Genomic DNA, 24,897 nt, shown 5'->3' with positions numbered 1-24,897 from the left:
TTAATGTTTACATTAGTTGCTGGCGATGACTAATAGCTTAGAAGAATCATGCAATAAAGTCATTGGTTACATTCTTGTTTCATGTGCTTTAGGAAATAAAATGAAACACTTGCATATGTTCGTTTACTTTTGAAGTAGCAAATTTATTCCTGTACTGTATACATAGTCACTGCATAAAAATAAAATAACCAGAATTTTATATCTGCCTGTCATTGTGTGAACACTTTTGGTATAAATAGAGGAAAAAATTGTTATGAGCAAACAGTCTTAATTTAGTATCCATTACATTTATATTGAAATATAAAAAGTATCTATTGCATGGTATGTATATAGCTTGAAATGAAGCCTGAGATTTTTAAATGCTTCTAATGTAAATATAAAAAATACAAACTATGTATAGCTAATTGAAATACTTTTTATTTCACCTAATAATAGGGCTGTGTGTGCATACGGAGTTGGTTCTGCTACTGTTCTCCATTGACCACTCCAGTAGCCTAGTGGTTAGAGCGTCTGCCTCAGATGGGGAATGTCGCTGGTTCAAACCCTGGCTGAGTCATACCAAAGACTTACATAAAATGGTACTAACAGCTGCCTTGCTAGGCTATTAGCATTTATGAGGTTAGTGTTAGGAATTGATGGCCAGGATAATGCGACTGGGTCAGATAGGTTGCAACATTTCTGCGGTATGATGTCTCAGTGCTAGACATCACTAAATCTGCCAGATTGCAGACATCTTTGTCGTATGATTGAAAAATTATTAAAGCTACGTTAAAATTCCAAATCACACACACACACACACACACACATACACACACACACTGTTCTCCGTCAATCAACATACGATGGAGAACAGAGTGTGTGTGTGATTAGGAATTACTTTTCTGGAAGACATGTTTTTGATCCGATTTTCGTTAGTGATCTCAAACATGTTTGAATACAAGTAAGATCCATGCATATAAATGAGTTGATCTTGTAGCTGATTGGTTGAGTTTGTTACCATCCTGGGAACCATAATTCTGATCTGACTTAAGTTAAACCTAAAAGATAATGAAGCTCTTGGATAATAATTGAAAACCACATATATTAATGAGGTTATTTTGCATCTGATTGGATGAGCTTGTTGATATGTTGGAAGCCATATTTCTGACCAAATTTTGATCTGACTTTGGAATATGGGGTTATATCTTCAATATATTATAGGAGTTTGAGTTTGAGTGGTATCCATGTATAAAAATGAGGTGAAATTCCATCTGATTGGATGAGATTGTTTATCTCCTGGATATATTATATCAGATTTAATTTTGATCAGATTTGAAATATGGGCTCGAATCATCAAGTTCTTGGATGGATTCGATAATCAGTGTGATAATCTTTGATATGATTAGGTAAGCTTGTTACTATTCTTGGAGGCCACATTTCAGCTCTGATTTTGATCAAACTTGAAACCTAGGCCTATATGATCAAGTGCTTGCATGAGTTCAATGAAGAGCAGGAGCCATGCATATTAATATGGTGGTCATTCATGTGCTTGGTTGAGCTTCTTACCTTGCTAGAAACTATGGTACCATAATAGTTCCAAAGCACCATGATCTTACTGGATGAGTACAATTATGGGTGGGATCCATGCATATTAATGAGGTGATCACAACTGGTTGGCTGAGCCTCTTATCACTTTACAGACAATATTTCTGATCCCATTTTTATTAGTCACTGCATATGTGTGTGGGGTGATCTTGCAGCAGATTAACTGAGTTATTTTCTCACCACTCTATAAACTGTTTTTGACAGTATTTGATCCAACATAGACTTGTATCATCTGGAGTTCAGCTGGGTTATGTAAGTCAGGTTAGTGATATCAGGCACGCTTGGGCCTCTTGTGTGATTACAGTAAAGAAGTTTACTTTTAATATGGATGGAAATATGGTTGTTTTATTTTCCTCTTCCCCAATGTAATATGTTGGGAATATAGCTTTATCCTACAAGAATGCAATACAAGGATGCATAAACCACAAAACATTGCTATATTCTAAGGTATTAGACTGGGATCATATTTGTTTTTGTCTGATGGCCTACAATTACTAATTAGAGGAAACGATTCACCTTGGACTAGTGCAATGAAAAGTGCAAGCAGTATAATAATAACAGGTAAGTACTGTATAATTAAAATTAGTTTTACTTCCAAAAGCAACAGATTCAAGCCATAAATCATTATTACAGCACTTTTTGGGCAAGCACCACATTATAATGCAGTCACACAATCTCGAAGGTTACTGTTTTCCTCTGAAAGTTCATGATTTTTTCTGAATACTGATTTGACACTGGGATGTATGACCCATTGAAACAATGTTTAAATTTTATCCAGTACATTTTTGACATGGTATTTATGAGTTCAGTGTATAAGGATTTTCGATGACATCATATTTTATACCAGGATCCTCAAAGTACACAGTACTGCACCCAAATAAACCTAATACAGTGATTCTACATATTCCAAAACAAAGGGGTCAGAAACTTTAAGAATTTTCATGCTGGTACATGAATTATTTGGCATCCTAGTATTTAGACTGTGGAATATTTTGTCCAGCACTAATAAATCAGTCAATTTAGGATTTGTTTTCTTTCTTATGTATTACAGGGCTTTTTGGAGTTGCTTATGCCTTCAGTTTTTGGTTTGCTCTCCTTTGCATTGTAAGTATCATATTCATTATATAAGGAATTTTAATTTGTTCATTAAGAAACAACATCAGTTAACAAGAGAAAAGGAAAAGGGGCATGAACTGCATGGAGTTTTGTTAAGAGCCATTAGTTGAAAGTTCAAGGTTGTTGTCATGGTTACCAGTAAAACAAAAATATTTAGGGGAGGAATGCAGAATCAGGCTAATTAGAAAATGACGAAAATCATTGAGAATTTTTTCATTAAAATAGTAGAAAATAGGTTTTTTTGTTTAAAAATCAATTTTAATTTCAGTAAATTCATTTGCATTTTATACATTTATATTAAAAGTGAAAGCTTATCTTTGTAGAATATTTTGTTATGGAATAGGCATTTCATGAAATTTGGTACTGAGGGTCCTGGAGTCATGTGATAACCATTTCATACCTGGAAAGTAATTGTGTCATGAAGTCTTTCGTCCCACTGATTGGTTCGAATCATGCACACCTATGTAGCTATTACACAGGTGTGTAAATTTAACACAAGTCATTCAGGTTGAACACACCTGTCTGGTTATAACAGAGAAGTGTACATTTAACATAAAGCATTCCAGTCGTACATTCATACATTTCTATCTAGCTATAGCACATGTGTGTACATTTAATGTAAATCATTCCAGTCATTCACACCTATATTAGCTATAACATAGGTGTTTGCATTAAACATAAATCATTCTAATTATATATAATGGCCATGTTTGTACCTGATGATTTGGAAAGAATGCAGTGCATTTCTGAGAGGTGACATTATACATGCACACTTACTGAGATGTTATTGGCCAGAGAAGAATTTTAAAAAAATATAACCTTAGTTTAAATTTATATAAAGAAATTGTACATGTGCATTTACTTTCTGACCTTTTTTCATATTTTGTTTTCTTTTATGTTTTTATATTTCAGGTTTTTGTTGGAGCAAGTTCTGCGTTTGGAGAAAAGTATGAATATTTTTACTGTATTCAATCCTCTCCTTTTGATTATTTCTCTGAAATTCTGCAAAAGAACTCAACCCTGTTAAGATAAAAATCTGTGGCTTCATTTTGTACTGTTTTATCCATTCTAACACTTAGACATGCCAGGAAGTATCAGCTGTGTTTCCTCAACCTCACTAATTTTTGTTTCTGAACAAATATATTCCAGCAAATTAGGACAGTACTCTCCCCAACCCACCTGGAAATCATTTGATATAGTACATGGTTCAAATAAATGTAGAAAAAGTGTTCTTTGTAAATTTCATTGGATTTAACTTGATTCATTTAACAGAACTTTATCCTGTCACAAGCAGGATTTTACAGTCATACTTGAAACTTTTACCCCATCTCTCGATAATGTCACAATCAGTTTTTCCACACTCATACATGAGACTAATTCCCATCTATCTATAGTGTAAGAAGACAATCATGCATTTTTACCAAGTTACAGTATTACCTCATGGTGACATAAAACTACACACATTACAATAAAGGCAAATTACAATGAGGTATTTTAATATATAATTCTATTACTATTGAAAGATCAAATACCTGCCTTCTACTGAGATAACTTGTTGTAAGGTAGTACCATATTTTGAAAAGAGATATGTCATGTTAGTGACTATGAGTGGTAAGTCCACATGGCTGGATAAATTTTGTAGGTTTACAGTTTCTTAAAATAAATGGTTTAGAGGAGTTCAGTAATAACTTTCATAGCTTTTTTTTTTTTATTGAAAAAATCAATCAGAAAATTAGGATTAAGCAGTTTAGAAAAAGGGGTAGGATTCCTTTGATTCATGGAGTTCTGATAAGTTATTAAAAAGTTTTGCATTCTTGTAAAATATGTACACATAATTTTAACAACTTTTTTAAAAGGTTCATGTTGTTCTGTTTTCTTTATTATTTGTCATTCTACAGAACTGATGAAATTAGAGAAAAAGGAACTCTGTTTGAAATTCTTAGTATCCTACTGTATAGTGGGTTCTTTTGCGATTATTTGATTTTAGCTGTGATTAAGAAAAATCAGTCTTTTTAAAAACTAAAGCATCTTCGTAAAATATAATAATAATAATCATATTCATATTGATGTCTTTTGCCTATAGTATAGTTTGTTGGGTTATAGTACCCAAGCCAAAATCGAGGGCATTTTGCATGGACTCCTCCAGGCAACACCATAGGAGGAAAGTATCCAAGATGGATTTAGTACTTCACATGATGTTATGTGATGTCATAGAATATTGGTGAGTGGCGTTAGTGTCCACTGGAACAGGTGTAAAAATATCCATACACAGGTATAACATCCCATAGCTGGTGGGGGGGATATAGACTGACCAAAAAAAAAGATTGCTGTAGTCAACCAGTTGGAACTTGAGGATTTGTCATTTAATAAAGTAATGTCTTTTATAGACTTTTTTCAATGCAGTGCTAATAATAATATGAACAGTTATGTCAGATGAAGAGCAGCTGCCCTGAATCATACTGTGATGTAATACTATACAATACGGACAATGTCAGTGAATTCTTGTTTTAATGAAGGAGACAAGCCGTATTTACAGTCTCATTGTAGTTTTATTCTATTTTGTCAGTGTTGCTTTGGGCTACCTGAAACATTTCCCCAGCAAGTTAGTGAATGCATGGTCAAGTGGTACAGGGATGGCTGGCCTTTTAGGATCTGGCATTTACATCATTTTTGGTGGGTATGAAAAATATAACTTGTCTAATATATCATTTATCTTTTTTGTTGCCATGGCAGTGGTGCCATTTATAACAGATTATTTTTCCAGTATGTGGTGATAACTCCATTAAGTTGAGCATAAGTTGTATAGGTAAAGAAAGTAGAGTAAAACTTGTTTACACTTTCTTAACTAGTGTTGATATATTGAAAGAATGAATGCAGAAATTATTGTAAAGCTAATGCAAACTTAATTACAAGTGCTGGATCTTGAAATAAATGTCACAGTGACCTTGTTTTGTCTACAAGATGTTGTACCTGTTATGATATACCTGCACCTTGGGTGTCTGACAAACTGAGCAAGGAATTTGAACTTTGCATTCCCATTCATTTCATAATTCAGATATCAAAACTGCTGTGTAAGCACATTTATAAAGATAACTACATGCATGTACATTCAGAAAATAAATTGATGTCACAGTGCTGGTATGTTTCTTAAGATGACTGCCTGCATGTACATAAAGAATAAAAAGTCACATATATCAGGTAAGCTTTGTGCATGTCTTTCTTGAAGTGAACATAAAACAGAAATTTTTGCAAACATTTACTAAGTTTTCTCCATATGCATATGCAAATTTATGATCATGGTCAGCCAGCTTCTTTCCTCTAGTCTACTAGGCTACCTATCAGGTGGCTTGAAGACCTGGATGCTGTGATGTGAATGTAACATTAAAGCCTATTGGCTGTTGAGTACATCATTATCCAGTCATATTGGTCGTTAATTAGCTTGTTACCTTGGGTTGCCACAATGAGCAGATGAGTGTGTGTCTTGTTATTTTTGTGTAGTCAAAAGCAGAAATATACATATGATCTGACACTGAAGTCATGACTAAATTAAATTTAAAAATTACTACTAAAAATAAGTGAATATCATTACGACACATGGGTTATTCTTGGCATACAATAAAATGATTATCTTTCAAGGTATCAGATCAATTGTAAAATTTTACTTACTATTATGATTATGGTAATGGTTAGGAATGAACAATGCAAACAAAACACATATGGGCTTAAGTCATTGTTAATGTATAGATTGTGTCACAAATTATATGTCATAGTACATGATAATTAACATATATTATACCATTATTTTAACACCGGGTTGGTTTTTAAACCACTGTACTGCATAATATATCCTTGTGCCCTCAGTTTTTGATCTTTAATAGTTACACATACTGCTAACTACAGAAGGGAGTGAGAATGCTGAACTTAACACAGATCATATGAGCATTAAAACTCACTGCTGTCTAAATGAAGAATAAATAGTGAATGGATTCTGCTTGACATGTGTAAAGGGAAAAATGTTAACAGCATGTCAGTGTTATATCTGTTGGGTGGAATATTGTATATCAGGCATACTTGATATTTACACTGTGTATGAATATTGTTCCAAAGTGATAATCTTCTCTACTGATAAGATGTCATAAGCCAGGCTTAGAAGTTACACATTCTACTCAAACCAGCAGCCATTCAGAGGTCAGCCTTGGAAGTTACACGTTCAACTCAAGCCAATAGCCATTCAGAGGTGTCATGGAAGTTATATATTATTATACTGAAATCAACAGCCAATCAGATGTTAAGCCTGGAAGTTATATATTTTTAGACTGAAACCATCAGCTAGTCATTTATCGGGTCTGGAAGTTACACATTCTGCTCAAACCAACAGCCAGTCGTAGATCAGATCTGGAAGTTACACATTTTATTCAGGCCAACAGCCATTCAGAGGTCAGACCTGGAATTACACATTCTTATACTCTAACCAACAGCAAATCAGAGGTTAGGCATGGAAAGTGAACATTATTATACTCAATCAGAGGTCAGGATTCCAAGTTGAATCTGAGTTTGAGCATGAGAAATTTTTATTGACCTCAGGCCTTGTCTAGACCCACCAGAAATTATAACCAGGATACTATTATATATATATGTGGTAGCAGCGTGATGCTGCCTTCCACGCAGAAAGTGTGAGTGTTCTGAAGAATTTAATTCTGAATAAAAAGAAAAGGAATTTTACTTACCATCCACATACAGATATCAGTCTTTGTAAATATATTAATTACTAGCAAGCGGCCAAAAATCTGACGAAAGATAGATTACGAGATAATGCCATGTCCGGTTGATTTCCGTTACCAGAAATGTCAACAACAAAAAAGTGGATATCTCACAACATACAGTACTCATGCTAGATGTCAAGATAAGCAGACTATGATATAACAATGCACTGTTTAGATGGTTTGTCATTATGGACAAAGAATTTGTTTATGTAACAGTAGGTAAATTTCAGTGCATTTTATATCCAGTTTGTGGCTTCCTTTCATGGGGCCTCAGAATTTCTCCATTCCAAACCACTGGTTGTATATACAAGTTTAAACAGTCAACAATGTTGGCACTAAAAAAAAAATTGCCAGATGGTATATTCTGCTGCCAATAATGGGAAAAAAATCCAAGTTTGCAACATTGGTATAGCTCTATGAGATCCCAGAATAAACTTCTTAATAATTTTTTGTACTTTCAAGAAGAAAAAACTACTTTTTTTAGTGCAAGAAAAATACATATAAAATTTCAGGAGCCATGCCACGATCGTCTTATAATATTTATATGCGATCTCTTCCCCAAAATGATAATAAACTTTTTCCATTTTTTTCGTACTTTTAAGAATGATTTTTTTTTTATGTATGAGAAAAATACATGTATATGAAATTTTGGGAGCCAGACCATGACCGTGTTACATTCAAATTCGTGTTTTAACAGAGCGTGCTATAGCGGGGTCACACTGTGTATACACGACTAAGCCACGTCTGACTGTAAATAATATAGATCCTTATCTGCTGTCAAATAATGTGCTGGCAGATCAGGATATATGTTGTTTATTCTACTGATTACTTCTAATAAAATTCAAAGACTCAGATCTACCACTGCATTATGTGATGGTAGATCTGGGACTGTGTAATTTCCATTCCGACTCTACTTATAAGCAAGTATATTAGTTCAGCAGAGGAGGCAGATACATTATTAGGTTCCTCATTTTTCTTTCATTTAGGCTGTGTGGTTGGACCTGGGGGACAGGATCAAGATGAACTGAGGCGCCTCATAAAGTAAGAATCTGTCACTGGTTTAAGAAACATGTAAACAATCTACTCAATATAACTGTGCAACAGTTCATTTTTGGAAGTTGCTGTGCTGTTGAGTGGTGAACACAACTGTGTTGTGAAAATATTTAACTTTCAAGGACAGATATTGTGGGAATAAATTAGCTTCTCTCTTGAAATAATGAATTCTTTTTTTGTTGACACTTTTACATGGCTTTTGTGTCCTTGAAACATTAAAATAAAGATGTAATATTTTGTGATTTCAATTACACACAAGGGGATGAAGATTTATCATATGTTAATGAATTACACATAAACACAAAGCAGTAAGTACATACACTTGTTGGTTTTAGAAAGATACAAGACCTTTGTTTACTATATCTAAAAGAAAATAAATATGTGAGAGGTAAGTCAAAAGTATTTGCCTTTTATGAGGCTCCACCTCTCGTACTTGGTTCCATTAGTGTTTAGTTGGTTGCACATGTCATAAAGATAACTATAGCTCATTGATTGAAAAATAATACAGACTCTTGTTGTACATTTTTAATGACATTAGTTACCGCAAATGCATAGGGAATGAATTTGATCATACAGAGCCAAATTATAGTTAATATTCAAGTTATAATTGCAAGTGTAGTCTAAAAAAGCAATTTTCAAATAAAATTATTATGGTTTTCAAGAGAAAATTTGTTATCTAAAATTTATTACTGCAGCAGTCAGTTAAAAACTATCAGATTGAGTGCACTTTATAACATATAAGGCAACTTACACATAACATATTCATAAGCTGTGTGGCATTGCTAGTGAAGCACAGCATGGGTCTTCTCAGATCAGAAAACTGCTGAGCCTTCTTGGTAAACCAATGGCCCACTATCGTAAATTAAATTATGCAAAAAACAAAAAGTGACATTAGGAGGAAATCTGAAAATTTGAGGCAGCATTGAGGCAGTTTTATGGGTCAAAAACACCTCTGTTGCTCCATGATAAATAAAACATCATGTGTTTGTCCTACTCAAATGTGAACTCTGAGCAACTGTGTCTGATATACTTTTCTTGCAATTGATGATGTTCCATCCAGGAATACTTCTATGGAGTACCTTGAAGGTGACTTTGATGATCATCAGATAATGCAGCGATGTCTTGGATGCATGAATGACATGTCAGTAGACGACACAAGTGACTGTCACTTCAGTGTGTGATCATAGTTTGGAATCCAGATGTTTTTCTTTCTTCTTCTCTCTTTTTCTTCAGTCTTCCATCTGCCAAAGATATTCATCCTTCCCTGGTTTACAAAACATATTTCTATGGACCTTCATTATGTCTGTTCACATCATTGCTTGTGTTTCTTTCAAACCTCTGTTTAGATGGTCAGAATTTAGTATTATTTTATTCTCAAGTCTTGTTGGATCAACCCAAACTTTCTCTTAATAAACCAAGAGTAAATCCACAGTTATATTCTGCTTGTTGCATTAGCGATTACTACAATGGAAGCCTTATGTCTCATATGAGCTGATGCATTCTGTACAATTTTGTTAAATTATATCAAGTGGATTTTCAGATAAAGTCATTTACAGGTTTTCTTTTCTTGAAATCAGGCATATTAGACAGCTTATTATTATCATTTTTTAAGCTTAGCAGACTTTCATACAGAATGGATTTCATCCAGTTTGGTCAATTCAGTTGATTTTTTTTAAAGAACATTTTACATTTTAACTAGTTATAGTAATATTGCCTGTATTGATCAGTATTATTGATGAAAAGTCATCATTTGTTTCCAAAGTTGGTTAAAAAGTGATTGTGTTAGAAACAACAATTGAAATGTTTACCAATATGCAGTGTTGACAAAGTGAATGGTGGATCAGCATGTTTGTAAAAAGGTTCAAAGATCTGCATGCCAGGATGTCTTCTACTAAATTTAGTTGAATTATCTTTAGCATTTTTCCTTGATTTATGACTAAATCATTTTACGAGGGTGATAGAATAATGAAACACGTTTTGTGATATGTTTTCCTGACTGCAAAGAAAAGGTGAGGTTCTGGATGTATCAAGTTTGTATGGAGCATCTCCAGATCTCTTTCAGGTGTCCCCATTTCCCCTGTGGCATCCATTTCAGCACCATCCTTAGATCCTTAGGACATGTTCAAATCATCTCCATATGTGGTGTCCATGTTATTACCATCCTGTGGTGTGTATTTCAGTGTCATCCTCAGATTCTTAAATCATGTCTTAGCCATCTCCATCTGAGGTGTCCATGTCATTGCCATCCTGTGGTGTGCATTTCAATGTCATCCATAGATCCTTTGGACATGTCAAAACCATCTTCATCTGTGGTGTCCATGTCATTGCCATCCTGTGGTGTGCATTTCATTGTCATTCTTAGATTCTTAAGACCTGTCAAAGCCAGTTCTATCTGTGGTGTCCATGTCATTGCCATCCTGTGCTGTGCATTCAATGTCATCCATAGAACCTTAGGACCTGTCAAAGCCAGTTCTATCTGTGGTGTCCATGTCATTGCCATCCTGTGCTGTGTATTTCAGTATCATCCTCAGATTCTTAAGTCTTGTCAAAGCCATTTCCATCTATGATGTCCATGTTATTGCCATCATGTGGTGTGCATTTCAGTGTCATCCACAGATCCATAGGACATGTCAAAACCATCTTCATATGTGGTGTCCATGTCACTGCCATCCTGTGGTGTGCATTCCAGTGTCATCCTTAGATTCTTAAGACATGTCAAAACCATTTGAAATCCTCTGATCATTAAAACATGTAAGCTGTTTCCATCTATGTTTTTGTCCTCTTCTGATAGAAGCCCTGCATTGCATGTTGTCATAAGTTTATCATTGTGTATCATATTAGGGAAAATCATATATAGCTAAGGTACTTGGTGTGAATTAAATCCATCTTCTTGCTGTTGGTTTTGGTCTTTGCAGTCTTTCCAGCATGCAGATCCATATAGCACAATGTTTGGTACAGTTGATTTGTAGATTATTAGTTTTGTCTTGAGAGAGAGCTGTTCTGATTTCCATATTCCATGTAGCATGTCTGCAAAGTTTTCATTGACTTTTGTTAGTCTGGATACAACCTTTGCTTCACTATCACCATTGTTTGTAACTTTGCTGCCAAGGCATGTGAACTCTGATATCTACTTCCTCCATGCAGATGGCAGTAGTTTGTTTAACTGTGTTGTTTTTCTTGGAAAGCTCAGTTATTCCAGGGTTTGTTTTCATGCCCATTGCATCTGCTGTTGTAGCAAACATGTCAGTTTTTTGTTGGATGTCTTGATGGGGACTTGATAAGAGGATAACATCATCTGCAAAATCGAAATCTTTGAAGCTGGTGGTTGGTGATTATTAAATTCCACGATTCTTGACCATGATTGTCTCTTTCATCAAGCAGTCCATTGGAAGGATGAATGGAAAGGGGTAAAGGATACATTCTTGTTTCATTCCAGTCCTAACCTTGAAGTTATCTTTTTCTTGAACATTGTTGAGGTCATTAAGATCCTGATGTTTGCCATAACTTCCAAAGGATGTTCCGAAGATTAGCCCCATGGAGTGTTTCAGATGCCTTTATGAATAAAATTGCATAGAGGGAACTGTTCCATTCTATTGTTTGCTTCAGTATCAGCAAAAGGTAAAATATTTGATCAATGCAAGAGTGACCTCTGTGGAATCTTGCTTGCTCTCTACTAATGGTTTACTCCAAAGCAGGCATAATGCAATGTAAGATAATTCAGCAGAAGAGATTTTAGTCCAAGAGTGAAGTGCAATTTTCCTCCAGTTACAATTGCCCAGATCCCCATTCTTTGGGATGTTAATGATAGTTCTAGGCTTCAGTTCTTCAGATGTTTTCTCTGTGTCCCATATCTTCTCTTGTATCTTACAAAGGTGTTTTGTTTGTGTTTTGATCTGTTTTCAGCATTTCTGCACAGATTGCATTTTTACCAATAGCCTTTCTGCTTTTTAACTTCATGACGGTATTGGTTACTCCCTTTTTGATTATGGACTGCCTGTAGGTGTCCAGGTGTTTTTACCATTGGTGATTATTGGCTGTTCAGAAGGGTCTAAGTTCTTTTGAGGATGGTATCAAAATATTCTTTCCATCATTGTATTTTTTCATTCTCTGGTGAGGTTATCTTTTCGTCTGTTCTTTTGATAGGTACATCATGGTTGGTTCTGTAGTCACCTCTCAGCATCTTGGTTCACAGGTTCATTCTGTTCAGCTGCTGTTTCTGCCCTGTTGGTGAGAAGTTTGAACAATTTCTTGTCCATCCTTGCACTTTTCTTTCGTTTATTTGTCCTTTGCTGTATATTCTTTTATTAGCCTCTCTTTCAATCACTTTGACTTTGTATTCAGGATCTGTGCCTTGAGTTTTTCTCATGCTCGGTCTTTTCCCAAGTTGGTTTGCTTATCTACTCATTTGAATTTTCTGTACCTGAGAACTTCTTTTGCTGCTTCTTCTATTACAGTGTTAAAATTGAGCAGTTCCATTTCTCCTTTGTCTGCAGGGAGACTGTACCTATTGCATAGAGACAAAACAAATTCATTTCTAGACTGTCTAGCTTTGAGATGTCAAGAGTGGTTATTCCAGATGTTGCCCAGTTGGGCCTTCCTTAGTTTGAGTTTGAGCTTGGTTACAAGTAGGTATTGATCACTTCCATCATCATCATGTATATTGACTTTCACATCCAGCGTGGAGTGATGCTATTTTTAATGATATGGTCAATCTGGGTTTGTCTTCTTCCTTAGATTGAGTTTGAGCTTGGTTACAAGTAGGTTGTGATCGCTTTCAACACCAGCATGTCTCTCTGCTTTCATATCCATCATGGACTAATGCCACCTTCTATTAATGATGATTTGGTCAATCTGAGTTTGTGTCTTCCCATCAGGTGATAGTTACATTAGTTTGTGGGTGTCTTTTTATGTAAAGATAGTTTCTCCAATAAACAGTCAGTTGGCTTCTCATATCTTATACAGTCTTGAGCCATTTCCATCCATGGTCCTCCATTCCATGCTTCCCTGTCTTCCAGACTGTCTTATTGTCTCACTGGTAACAAGGTTTTGTGTTCCTGCATTTGTCTGTCATGTTTCTTGAACTCTAAGTATTCTTAGCTTGTACTTAGTCACTTCATTAATGGCATGGGCAAGCTTGTATGTGTGGTGCAGTGTTCACACTTTTCAGCATACAGTCCTGGTGCTGGCATTTGGCTTCTAAAGATCTATTGTTGAGGTAGGGATTTAAATTGGCTTTCATCTCTACATATCATTAGTCTAGCTGGTCTGTGTCTCTTCCTTCACTAATGGTTGTGTATATACTTGTTTCAGTTTATGTATTGGTTGAATTTTATTGGAGTGGGTTTGCCAGCCCAATGCCCAACCCTGCTCTTGTGTCCAGGCTTAGGAGTGGTATGGGGATCCTTAGAAGAGTTATAAACCTAGACCTGCCATCACATAATGCACCAACAGATCTGGGTCTATGCAGTTTCTTAAAAGTAATCAGTAGAACAAAGAAACATAGACCTAGAACTGTTGGTGCATTATGTGATGGCAGACTTAGGTTCTATATTCTTTGCAGTTGGACTCAAGTTGTCGGTGATTATAATTATGAGGTGTAAAATTTTATGATTATGAAATGTGTACAGGCATGGAAATTGATCTTTATACAGACGAATGTAGATTTACACAGTGATCAATGAACCACTTTAAAAGGTACACTGTGACATTGTTTGAGAATGTTATTGATACCAATTCTGGGGAATTAGATTTTTTTATTTTATATTAAAACCATATGGCCTGAAATATGGCATGCTTTTTACATGATGGTTATCAACCTGTCTTATTGCAAGGTGTAGGGATTGGTGCAGTCATGCTTTGTACATGATGGTTATCAACCTGTCTTATTGCAAGGTGCAGGGATTGGTGCAGTCATGCTTTGTACATGATGGTTATCAACCTGTCTTATTGCAAGGTGCAGGGATTGGTGCGGTCATGCTTTGTACATGATGGTTATCAACCTGTCTTATTGCAGGGTGCAGGGATTGCTGTGGTCATGCTTTGTACATGATGGTTATCAACCTGTCTTATTGCAAGGTGCAGGGATTGCTGTGGTGATGCTTTGTACATGATGGTTATCAACCTGTCTTATTGCAAGGTGCAGGGATTGCTGCGGTGATGCTTTGTACATGATGGTTATCAACCTGTCTTATTGCATGGTGCAGGGATTGCTGCAGTCATGCTTTGTACATGATGGTTATCAACCTGTCTTATTGCAAGGTGCAGGGATTGCTGTGGTCATGCTTTGTACATGATGGTTATCAACCTGTCTTATTGCAAGGTGCAGGGATTGCTGCGGTGATGCTTTGTACATGATGGTTATCAACCTGTCTTATTGCAAGGTGCAAGGATTGGTGTCAGAGGAGTGCTGTACATTGTATACTGTGTTAAAAATTAAAATATTTTTTCAGGGATCCTATATTTGATATAGATCATATAATGTAAAACTCTAGTTTCCTATGAACTTCAAATTAATGTAAGCCATTATAGTTTTGCAGCATCAAATTTTTCAAGAACATAGCAAATGTGGCATATTTTTTACATTAAATTTTTAAGAGCATACAGTTTTTTCATGTATTTTTACATACCCTTTAATTTTTCGTACACAATCCAGCTATCAAATTCATAATTATTTAAATGTATCATAATTTTTTGTACATATCACTTTGTATTTTTTTAAAAGTCTGTTAAATTATCAGACATACAAATTTCTACTAAGAAGATTTATGTTTGCAAAAAGGTAGAAAATACGATATTGCCTTTTTTTATGCAAAACTTGATAATGAATTGTTGGTGAGAAAATACAGTGATTGGTACATAAGCTCTTTTATTGTCATTACAATATCTATTGATGGTTGTTAACAAATGGACAAATGGCTTCACAGACCATACCTTTAAATATTATCGTTAATTAGTTCTCCTTATTAAGTCCATCACTGTAACAAAACACCATGTGCATTTTAAATGAGTTTGATATTTTCTTATCCAACAAAAATTACATCTCAGTACATGCTAAAGTGAAGACCACAGATCTTTGGTCAACTAGTCTTATTGTTTCATTATAGTCATACAAACATAAAATATAAAAACCTTGTCATTTTCTATCATAAATTTGAAAGTCAAGGACTCCATTAAATTGATTCTTATATATACATAATTATGCTATCTTTTAAGTGCTTGATCTGTTTGACTTGGACATAATTAACATTTTATTGCAAATCTATTCTATGATATACTCCTCTATTATCTTTATTGGTGAGTTCAAATAACAAGTAATGCATATGATCGCTTGTCCTTATAACAATTCTGTATGGACAATGGCTTCAATATCACATTGATTGATTTTCATTTCCCTAGAGAGAACTTCATTTCCCTACTGGTAGCCTTGCTGATTTGACCTATTCATTTGATTCTTGCCCTCAATCTGGTTTCAACTGGAATAACCAAAGCGCTAAGCATGTTTGATTACCTTGTAAATAACAATGCATAGCCATGTTGCTGTTGTGATAATGTACATCGTAATTAAAACAAGAATGAATTGTTGATTTAGCAGTGTTTATTGATAATGGAATATAGTAGGGTCATAATACATGAGGATTATCACAGTCATCTGGTATCTCAAAATATGGGCTTTTTTCTCATTGCAAAAGCTGCAAATAAGACTACCCTGAATAAATACTGTCTTGTACACTGACACAGTTTTGTTTTATCTCTCTCTCTCTCTCTCTCGCATATACACATACATGCATGTGTGCTCTCATGCATTAGCTAAAACATGATTTCAAGTTCTAAATTTTTTTTTGCAGTTTGAGAATGAAATTATTGTTGCTGTAAAAATACAAGTTGCACTTAATTTCTTGATAATGTGGACTCGTATTGTTGTGTACAATTTACCAATAAATAATACCCATAACTAATACATGTTCAAACCATCTTAATCATTTTGCCAACGTTACACAACATAACAGCTACATATGCTCTAAATGCAGACAAGCTTTCACACTGAGATATAATCCCCTCTCTCTCGTTCACTAATAACAACAAAACTCTTTTTGAGTACTTTTCTTTTTATTGTAATTAGATTCTTGAGTTGAGAGCAGAATGAGACATAAAATCTATGTTTACTTTGTACATTTGTAACATTAGGTTGTCGAGTAGCATGTGTTCTGGTACGATCCTTTTTTTTTTTTTGTACATGGTCAGTACCACAAAATGATAATTATTTATTTTACATATAATTTTTCATACACTGAAATTAATCATTATTTTTTTGTGTACAAAATATTACATGAAATCCGCTAGCAAGTGTGATGTTTTCTTGACATAAAATTCAGTGATGCATTTAGTCCAATTCATTGCAAAATATATAATTATTGTTTGCTTTGTCCTTTGTAGTTCTGTTCACAGAGTATTAAATATTTACAGGTGGTGTGCAATGTATGCTATGGATGCATTCCCAAGGTTATGGTGTAAATTAAAGTAATGTAAATGCACATTAGTGAGCTATGTGCGAGTCACTGCACATTGGTGCCAGTGATGACATGACAATGAGCACAATGCAAATTGAATGTTATTTTCTTCTTAATAAATGGCATTAAAATGGAAGCATGTAAATCAGATTGACATAAATTTTGTTGTAGATATGCATTTCTACTAACAACCCCCTGTGTGGTGCTATACTTGTATGCATATTTCGGTGTGATCAGACGTCCACAAGAGACTGCTTCAATCCAAAAGGGAGAGAAAGGTGAAACAGAAACCCTCATTGCAAGTACTAATGACCAATCAAATGGTATGTTCTCATCCTATTCATTTCAGTAAAAGAATGCTTTGACTTTCTTTGTCAAGCCATCATCAGTAGGATGTGTTGCGTAGCTGTCTTTGTGGAGACAGCTTCATCATTATTAAGAGTTTAGTATGGCTTTAGTTCAAGTTTTCAATTGCATATATTTTAAAAACCCTTTGATAGATTCTCATAATACTTAGCATGAATTATTACGCATCATCACATGCTTTCTTGCAACTTTTACCATGAGGTCAAAGTGTCAGTCATGGAAAATTGGCATTAAGGTTTTCGTTAAATGTATTTTATTTGCTAATGTTTCCTAAACTCCTTGACATATTTTCGTCATACATGGCATCAATCATTATGAAGCTTAGACAGTGTATCTGACATAATTTAACAATCATGTTTACCCAATTTATCTTCGGGTCAGGGTCAGTCATGGAAAATTTGCATTAAGGTTTTAGTCAAACGTTTTCCATTTGCTAATATTCCCCCATAATACTTGGCATGAATCATCATAAGCTAAAGTAATTTATTTTTTTTGACATGGTTGCATGACCATTTTACCATGGTGTCAAAGTCACAGTAACAGAAAATTTGCATCAATGTTTCAGTTAAAGGTTTTTGATTTGCTTGATATTTCCTAAACCACTTAATGAATTTTCTTTGGATTAATCATTATGAGGTTTCAACAGCTCACTAAACTGTTTGATGATGCCTTCATGTTATGAGATCTATCATTTTACAATTAGTACACTTCAAATCATTGTCTGTTTGAGACTTGTACACACTTCAAAATTATTTAGCAGGAATAGATTCTGTATAAATGTTTTTCATTTTTAGCTCACATGGCTGTAGGTCAAGTGAGCATATGTAATTATCCTGAATCTGCCTTCTGTTCATCAGCCATTGCTTGTTTCCACACTGGAAGCCATGTTTCTCATCCAATTTTCATCAGGCTTGGAATATGGACTTGTATCACCAAGGTCCTGCATGGTTTTGATAATGGGTAAAAATGTAATATCTATGCTAATGAGATGATTTGTATAAGATTAGATGAGACTGTTACCATGGTGTAGGTCATGTTTCTCATCCAATTTTCATCAGGCTTGTCATATGGATTTGTATCAACAAGGTCTTCGATGGTTTTGATAGTGAACAAGATCAGTGTCTACTAATAAGATGATCGTGCATCTGATGGATGAGATTGTTACCACTGTGGAGGCCATGTTTCTCATCCAGTTTTTCTAATCTTGGAATACAGGCTTACATGAGCAAGATTTCACATGAGTTTGATGATGAGTAACATGGTACTAACAGCTGCCTTGCTAGATGCTCAGCATTAAGAGGTTAGTGTTAGGACTGGTCGGCCTGGTGTCAGGATAATGTGACTAGGTGGGTCATCATGCTACATGTCTGTGGCATGATGCCCCATTGTTAGACATCACTATAAACTGCCACACTGCAGACATCATAGTGATATGACTGACAAATTGTTAAAGTCATACTTCCCAAATAGACTCTTCCCATAGGTCAAAATTTGGTTAATTGATTTCAGATATTATGTACTTCCCAATCAGATTCTTCCCATAGGTCAAAATTTGTTTAATTGATTTCACATATTATGTACTTTCCAATCAGACTCTTCCCATAGGTCAAAATTTGGTTAATTAATTTCACATATTATGTACTTCCCAACTAGTCTCTTCCCATAGGTCAAAATTTGGTTAACTGATTTCAGATATTATGTACTTCCCAATCAGATTCTTCCCATAGGTCAAAATTTGTTTAATGAATTTAAATATTATGTACTTCTCAATCAAACTCTTCCCATAGGTCAATATTTGGTTAATTGATTTCAGATATTATGTACTTCCCAACCAGACTCTTCCTAACGTCAAAATTTGGTTAATTGAAGGAAGAAGAAATTGAGGAGAAAGAATAGAAAAAGCACCTTCACAGAACAGAACAAAACAAAAACAATTAAGCAAAATGAAACTGACATTACCAACAAAACTTTGGGATTATGGAAATAATCACTATTTGCCTTTGTCATGTGTCAGAAATGCGGGTTTTTCCCCTTAAACAAACAGAAAACATAGTATATGGTGTTTGTGAATATTTGTAAATGATTTATCAATATCAACAAATGAAAAGGAGAAATGTAATAACCATTATGCACAAAGCAAATTCTTCTTGCAAAATGTTATTATATACAGTCAGACCTTTTTTAAACGTCCTCATACGGGGGTATAAGCCAAACTAGCCTCTGAATGCAGGTGGTCTCTAAATAGAGGTTCAGCTATCCTAGTTGATTATTCAACAGATATAAACCTAGAACAGACTGGACCAGGTATGACGAAAATATCTTCCAAATGCCAACATCAACACTGGAAATCCTTGAATTAACATCTTTCTTGTGGTCATCATGTTCATTCTTGTACTAATTGGCTAGAATATTTTCAAGTAAAATGTGGAGCCAAGTCAAGGTTTATGACAGAGGTGACAGAAATTAAAATATTTTTGATCAGGAGATTTCTTTCAAGCTCAGGATGATTTGCATGACCCAAATTCAGTTTCTAAGTAGGTCACAAATAGCAATAATTGAAGCAATTTTTCATCATGCATACTTAAGCATGATTACCAAACAGATACATGTACATATTTAAGCATGATTATCAAACAAGTACATGTACATATTTAGGCATGATTACCAAACAAGTATGTGTACATATTTAAGCATGATTACCAAGCCAGTACATGTACATATTTAAGCATGATTACCAAACAGATACATGTACATATTTAAGCATGATTACCAAACAAGTACATATACATATTTAAGCATGATTACCAAACAAGTACATGTACATATTTTAGCATGATTACCAAACAATTACTTGTATATATTTAAGCATGATTGCCAAACAAGTATATGTACATTTTTAAGTTTGATTACCAAACAAGTACATGTACATATTTAAGCATGTTTACCAAACGAGTATATGTATATGTTTAAGCATGATTACCAAAAGTACATGTACATATTTAAGCAGATAATAACAGCCTCTCTTTGAACAGTAAAACAAACATCATTACTTTCTGGGACTTTGTAGAAACAGTGTAAGTTTGGACGTAGTATGTATTAACAAGTAGAATAAAATATCTGGTGCTTTGGGGGGAGTATTAAAAATGGAATTACAGAACCAAAAAAATTTAAGGATCATTTTGCTTTGTAAGTAAAATATTCAAATACTTATTATGCACTTTCCAAGGATATTCCAAGAGACATGTCAACACTGTGATAGATTAAATTCATGGAAAAATCCTGTGAAAGTGTAAATATTTTAAAATTAATTTATTATTTTTTCATCAACAAATTGCATATATGAAGACATGTCTGGACCTAATGCAATTTGCAATTGGATCCTGACTTAGATGAGAGTATACACTATATACTTCCTGTATTCTAGTCCAGGTTATGACACTATATACTTCCTGTATTCTAGTCCAGGTTATGACACTATAATACTTACTGTATTCTAGTCCAGGTTATGACACTATAATACTTCCTGTATTCTAGTCCAGGTTATGACACTATAATACTTCCTGTATTCTAGTCCAGGTTATGACACTATAATACTTCCTCTATTCTAGTCCAGGTTATGACACTATATACTTCCTGTACTCTAGTCCAGGTTATGACACTATAATACTTCCTGTATTCTAGTCCAGGTTATGACACTATATACTTCCTGTATTCTAGTCCACGTTATGACACTATAATACTTCCTGTATTTTAGTCCAGGTTATGACACTATAATACTTCCTGTATTCTAGTCCAGGTTATGACACTATAATACTTACTGTATTCTAGTCCAGGTTATGACACTATAATACTTACTGTATTCTAGTCCAGGTTATGACACTATAATACTTACTGTATTCTAGTCCAGGTTATGACACTATAATACTTCCTGTATTCTAGTCCAGGTTATGACACTATAATACTTCCTGTATTCTAGTCCAGGTTGTAGAAGCACTTTCCACATGTTGACCTGCAATATGTAACATGATACAAGTACTCACACAATGCATACACTTTCACTATGTACTTCCTGTATTTTAGTCCAGGTTGTAGGAACACTTTCCACATGTTGACCTGCAATATGTAACATGATACAAGTGCTCACACAATGCATACACTTTCACTATATACTTCCTGTATTTTAGTCCAGGTTTTAGGAACACTTTCCACATGTTGACCTGCAATATGTAACATGATACAAGTACTCACACAATGCATACACTTTCACTATATACTTCCTGTATTTTAGTCCAGGTTTTAGGAACACTTTCCACATGTTGACCTGCAATATGTAACATGATACAAGTACTCACACAATGCATACACTTTCACTATATACTTCCTGTATTTTAGTCCAGGTTGTTGGAGCACTTTCCACATGTTGACCTGCAGTATGTAACATGATACAAGTACTCACACAATGCATACACTTTCACTATATACTTCCTGTATTTTAGTCCAGGTTGTAGGAGCACTTTCCACACGTTGACCTGCAATATGTAACATGATACAAGTACTCACACAATGCATACACTGTCACTATATACTTCCTGTATTTTAGTCCAGGTTGTAGAAGCACTTTCCACACATTGACCTGCAATATGTAACATGATACAAGTACTCACACAATGCATACACTTTCACTATATACTTCCTGTATTTTAGTCCAGGTTGTAGGAGCACTTTCCACACGTTGACCTGCAATATGTAACATGATACAAGTACTCACACAATGCATACACTTTCACTATATACTTCCTGTATTTTAGTCCAGGTTGTAGGAGCACTTTCCACACGCTGACCTGCAATATGTAACATGATACAAGTACTCACACAATGCATACACTTTCACTATATACTTCCTGTATTTTAGTCCAGGTTGTAGGAGCACTTTCCACATGTTGACCTGCAATATGTAACATGATACAAGTACTCACACAATGCATACACTTTCACTATATACTTCCTGTATTTTAGTCCCGGTTGTAGGAACACTTTCCACATGTTGACCTGCAATATGTAACATGATACAAGTACTCACACAATGCATACACTTTCACTATATACTTCCTGTATTTTAGTCCAGGTTGTAGGAGCACTTTCCACACGTTGACCTGCAATATGTAACATGATACAAGTACTCACACAATGCATACACTTTCACTATATACTTCCTGTATTTTAGTCCAGGTTGTAGGAGCACTTTCCACACGTTGACCTGCAATATGTAACATGATACAAGTACTCACACAATGCATACACTTTCACTATATACTTCCTGTATTTTAGTCCAGGTTGTAGGAGCACTTTCCACACGTTGACCTGCAATATGTAACATGATACAAGTACTCACACAATGCATACACTTTCACTATATACTTCCTGTATTTTAGTCCAGGTTGTAGGAGCACTTTCCACACGTTGACCTGCAATATGTAACATGATACAAGTACTCACACAATGCATACACTTTCACTATATACTTCCTGTATTTTAGTCCAGGTTGTAGGAGCACTTTCCACATGTTGACCTGCAATATGTAACATGATACAAGTACTCACACAATGCATACACTTTCACTATATACTTCCTGTATTTTAGTCCAGGTTGTAGGAGCACTTTCCACACGTTGACCTGCAATATGTAACATGATACAAGTACTCACACAATGCATACACTGTCACTATATACTTACTGTATTTTAGTCCAGGTTGTAGAAGCACTTTCCACACGTTGACCTGCAATATGTAACATGATACAAGTACTCACACAATGCATACACTTTCACTATATGCTTACTGTATTTTAGTCCAGGTTGTAGAAGCACTTTCCACATGTTGACCTGCAATATGTAACATGATACAAGTACTCACACATTGCATACACTTTCACTATATACTTCCTGTATTTTAGTCCAGGTTGTTGGAGCACTTTCCACCTGTTGACCTGCAATATGTAACATGATACAAGTACTCACACAATGCATACACTTTCACTATATACTTACTGTGTTTTAGTCCAGGTTGTAGGAGCACTTTCCACACATTGACCTGCAATATGTAACATGATACAAGTACTCGCACAATGCATACACTTTCACTATATACTTCCTGTATTTTAGTCCAGGTTGTAGGAACACTTTCCACATGTTGACCTGCAATATGTAACATGATACAAGTACTCACACAATGCATACACTTTCACTATATACTTCCTGTATTTTAGTCCAGGTTGTTGGAGCACTTTCCACATGTTGACCTGCAGTATGTAACATGATACAAGTACTCACACAATGCATACACTTTCACTATATACTTCCTGTATTTTAGTCCAGGTTGTAGGAGCACTTTCCACACGTTGACCTGCAATATGTAACATGATACAAGTACTCACACAATGCATACACTGTCACTATATACTTCCTGTATTTTAGTCCAGGTTGTAGGAGCACTTTCCACACATTGACCTGCAATATGTAACATGATACAAGTACTCACACAATGCATACACTTTCACTATATACTTCCTGTATTTTAGTCCAGGTTGTAGGAGCACTTTCCACACGTTGACCTGCAATATGTAACATGATACAAGTACTCACACAATGCATACACTTTCACTATATACTTCCTGTATTTTAGTCCAGGTTGTAGGAGCACTTTCCACACGCTGACCTGCAATGTGTAACATGATACAAGTACTCACACAATGCATACACTTTCACTATATACTTCCTGTATTTTAGTCCAGGTTGTAGGAGCACTTTCCACATGTTGACCTGCAATATGTAACATGATACAAGTACTCACACAATGCATACACTTTCACTATATACTTCCTGTATTTTAGTCCCGGTTGTAGGAACACTTTCCACATGTTGACCTGCAATATGTAACATGATACAAGTACTCACACAATGCATACACTTTCACTATATACTTCCTGTATTTTAGTCCAGGTTGTAGGAGCACTTTCCACACGTTGACCTGCAATATGTAACATGATACAAGTACTCACACAATGCATACACTTTCACTATATACTTCCTGTATTTTAGTCCAGGTTGTAGGAACACTTTCCACATGTTGACCTGCAATATGTAACATGATACAAGTACTCACACAATGCATACACTTTCACTATATACTTCCTGTATTTTAGTCCAGGTTGTTGGAGCACTTTCCACATTTTGACCTGCAGTATGTAACATGATACAAGTACTCACACAATGCATACACTTTCACTATATGCTTCCTGTATTTTAGTCCAGGTTGTAGGAGCACTTTCCACACGTTGACCTGCAATATGTAACATGATACAAGTACTCACACAATGCATACACTTTCACTATATACTTCCTGTATTTTAGTCCAGGTTGTAGGAGCACTTTCCACACGTTGACCTGCAATATGTAACATGATACAAGTACTCACACAATGCATACACTTTCACTATATACTTCCTGTATT

The 24,897-nt window shown here is 35.0% G+C and overlaps 1 protein-coding gene across 3 annotated transcripts in view; it reads left to right on the top strand.

Annotated features, from left to right (window-relative positions):
* The window catches only part of LOC149785584 (battenin-like), a 67,304-nt gene that overhangs the window by 15,852 nt on the left and 26,555 nt on the right, over positions 1-24,897 (top strand). For all 3 annotated transcript variants that reach the window (XM_089979381.1, XM_089979378.1, XM_089979379.1), the window contains exons 6-10: positions 2,636-2,688; positions 3,613-3,647; positions 5,267-5,373; positions 8,450-8,504; positions 17,195-17,346. In XM_089979381.1, the coding sequence (XP_089835507.1) occupies positions 2,636-2,688; positions 3,613-3,647; positions 5,267-5,373; positions 8,450-8,504; positions 17,195-17,346 (402 nt within the window). The remainder of the gene's footprint in view (positions 1-2,635; positions 2,689-3,612; positions 3,648-5,266; positions 5,374-8,449; positions 8,505-17,194; positions 17,347-24,897) is intronic.

The sequence above is a fragment of the Sinohyriopsis cumingii genome, chromosome 13 (genome assembly GCF_028554795.1).
Source record: "Sinohyriopsis cumingii isolate HCF-2022 chromosome 13, ASM2855479v2, whole genome shotgun sequence".
Taxonomy (NCBI): domain Eukaryota; kingdom Metazoa; phylum Mollusca; class Bivalvia; order Unionida; family Unionidae; genus Sinohyriopsis; species Sinohyriopsis cumingii.
Note: the sequence above shows the minus strand (reverse complement) of the source record. Positions and strands in the feature narration are given on the sequence as shown.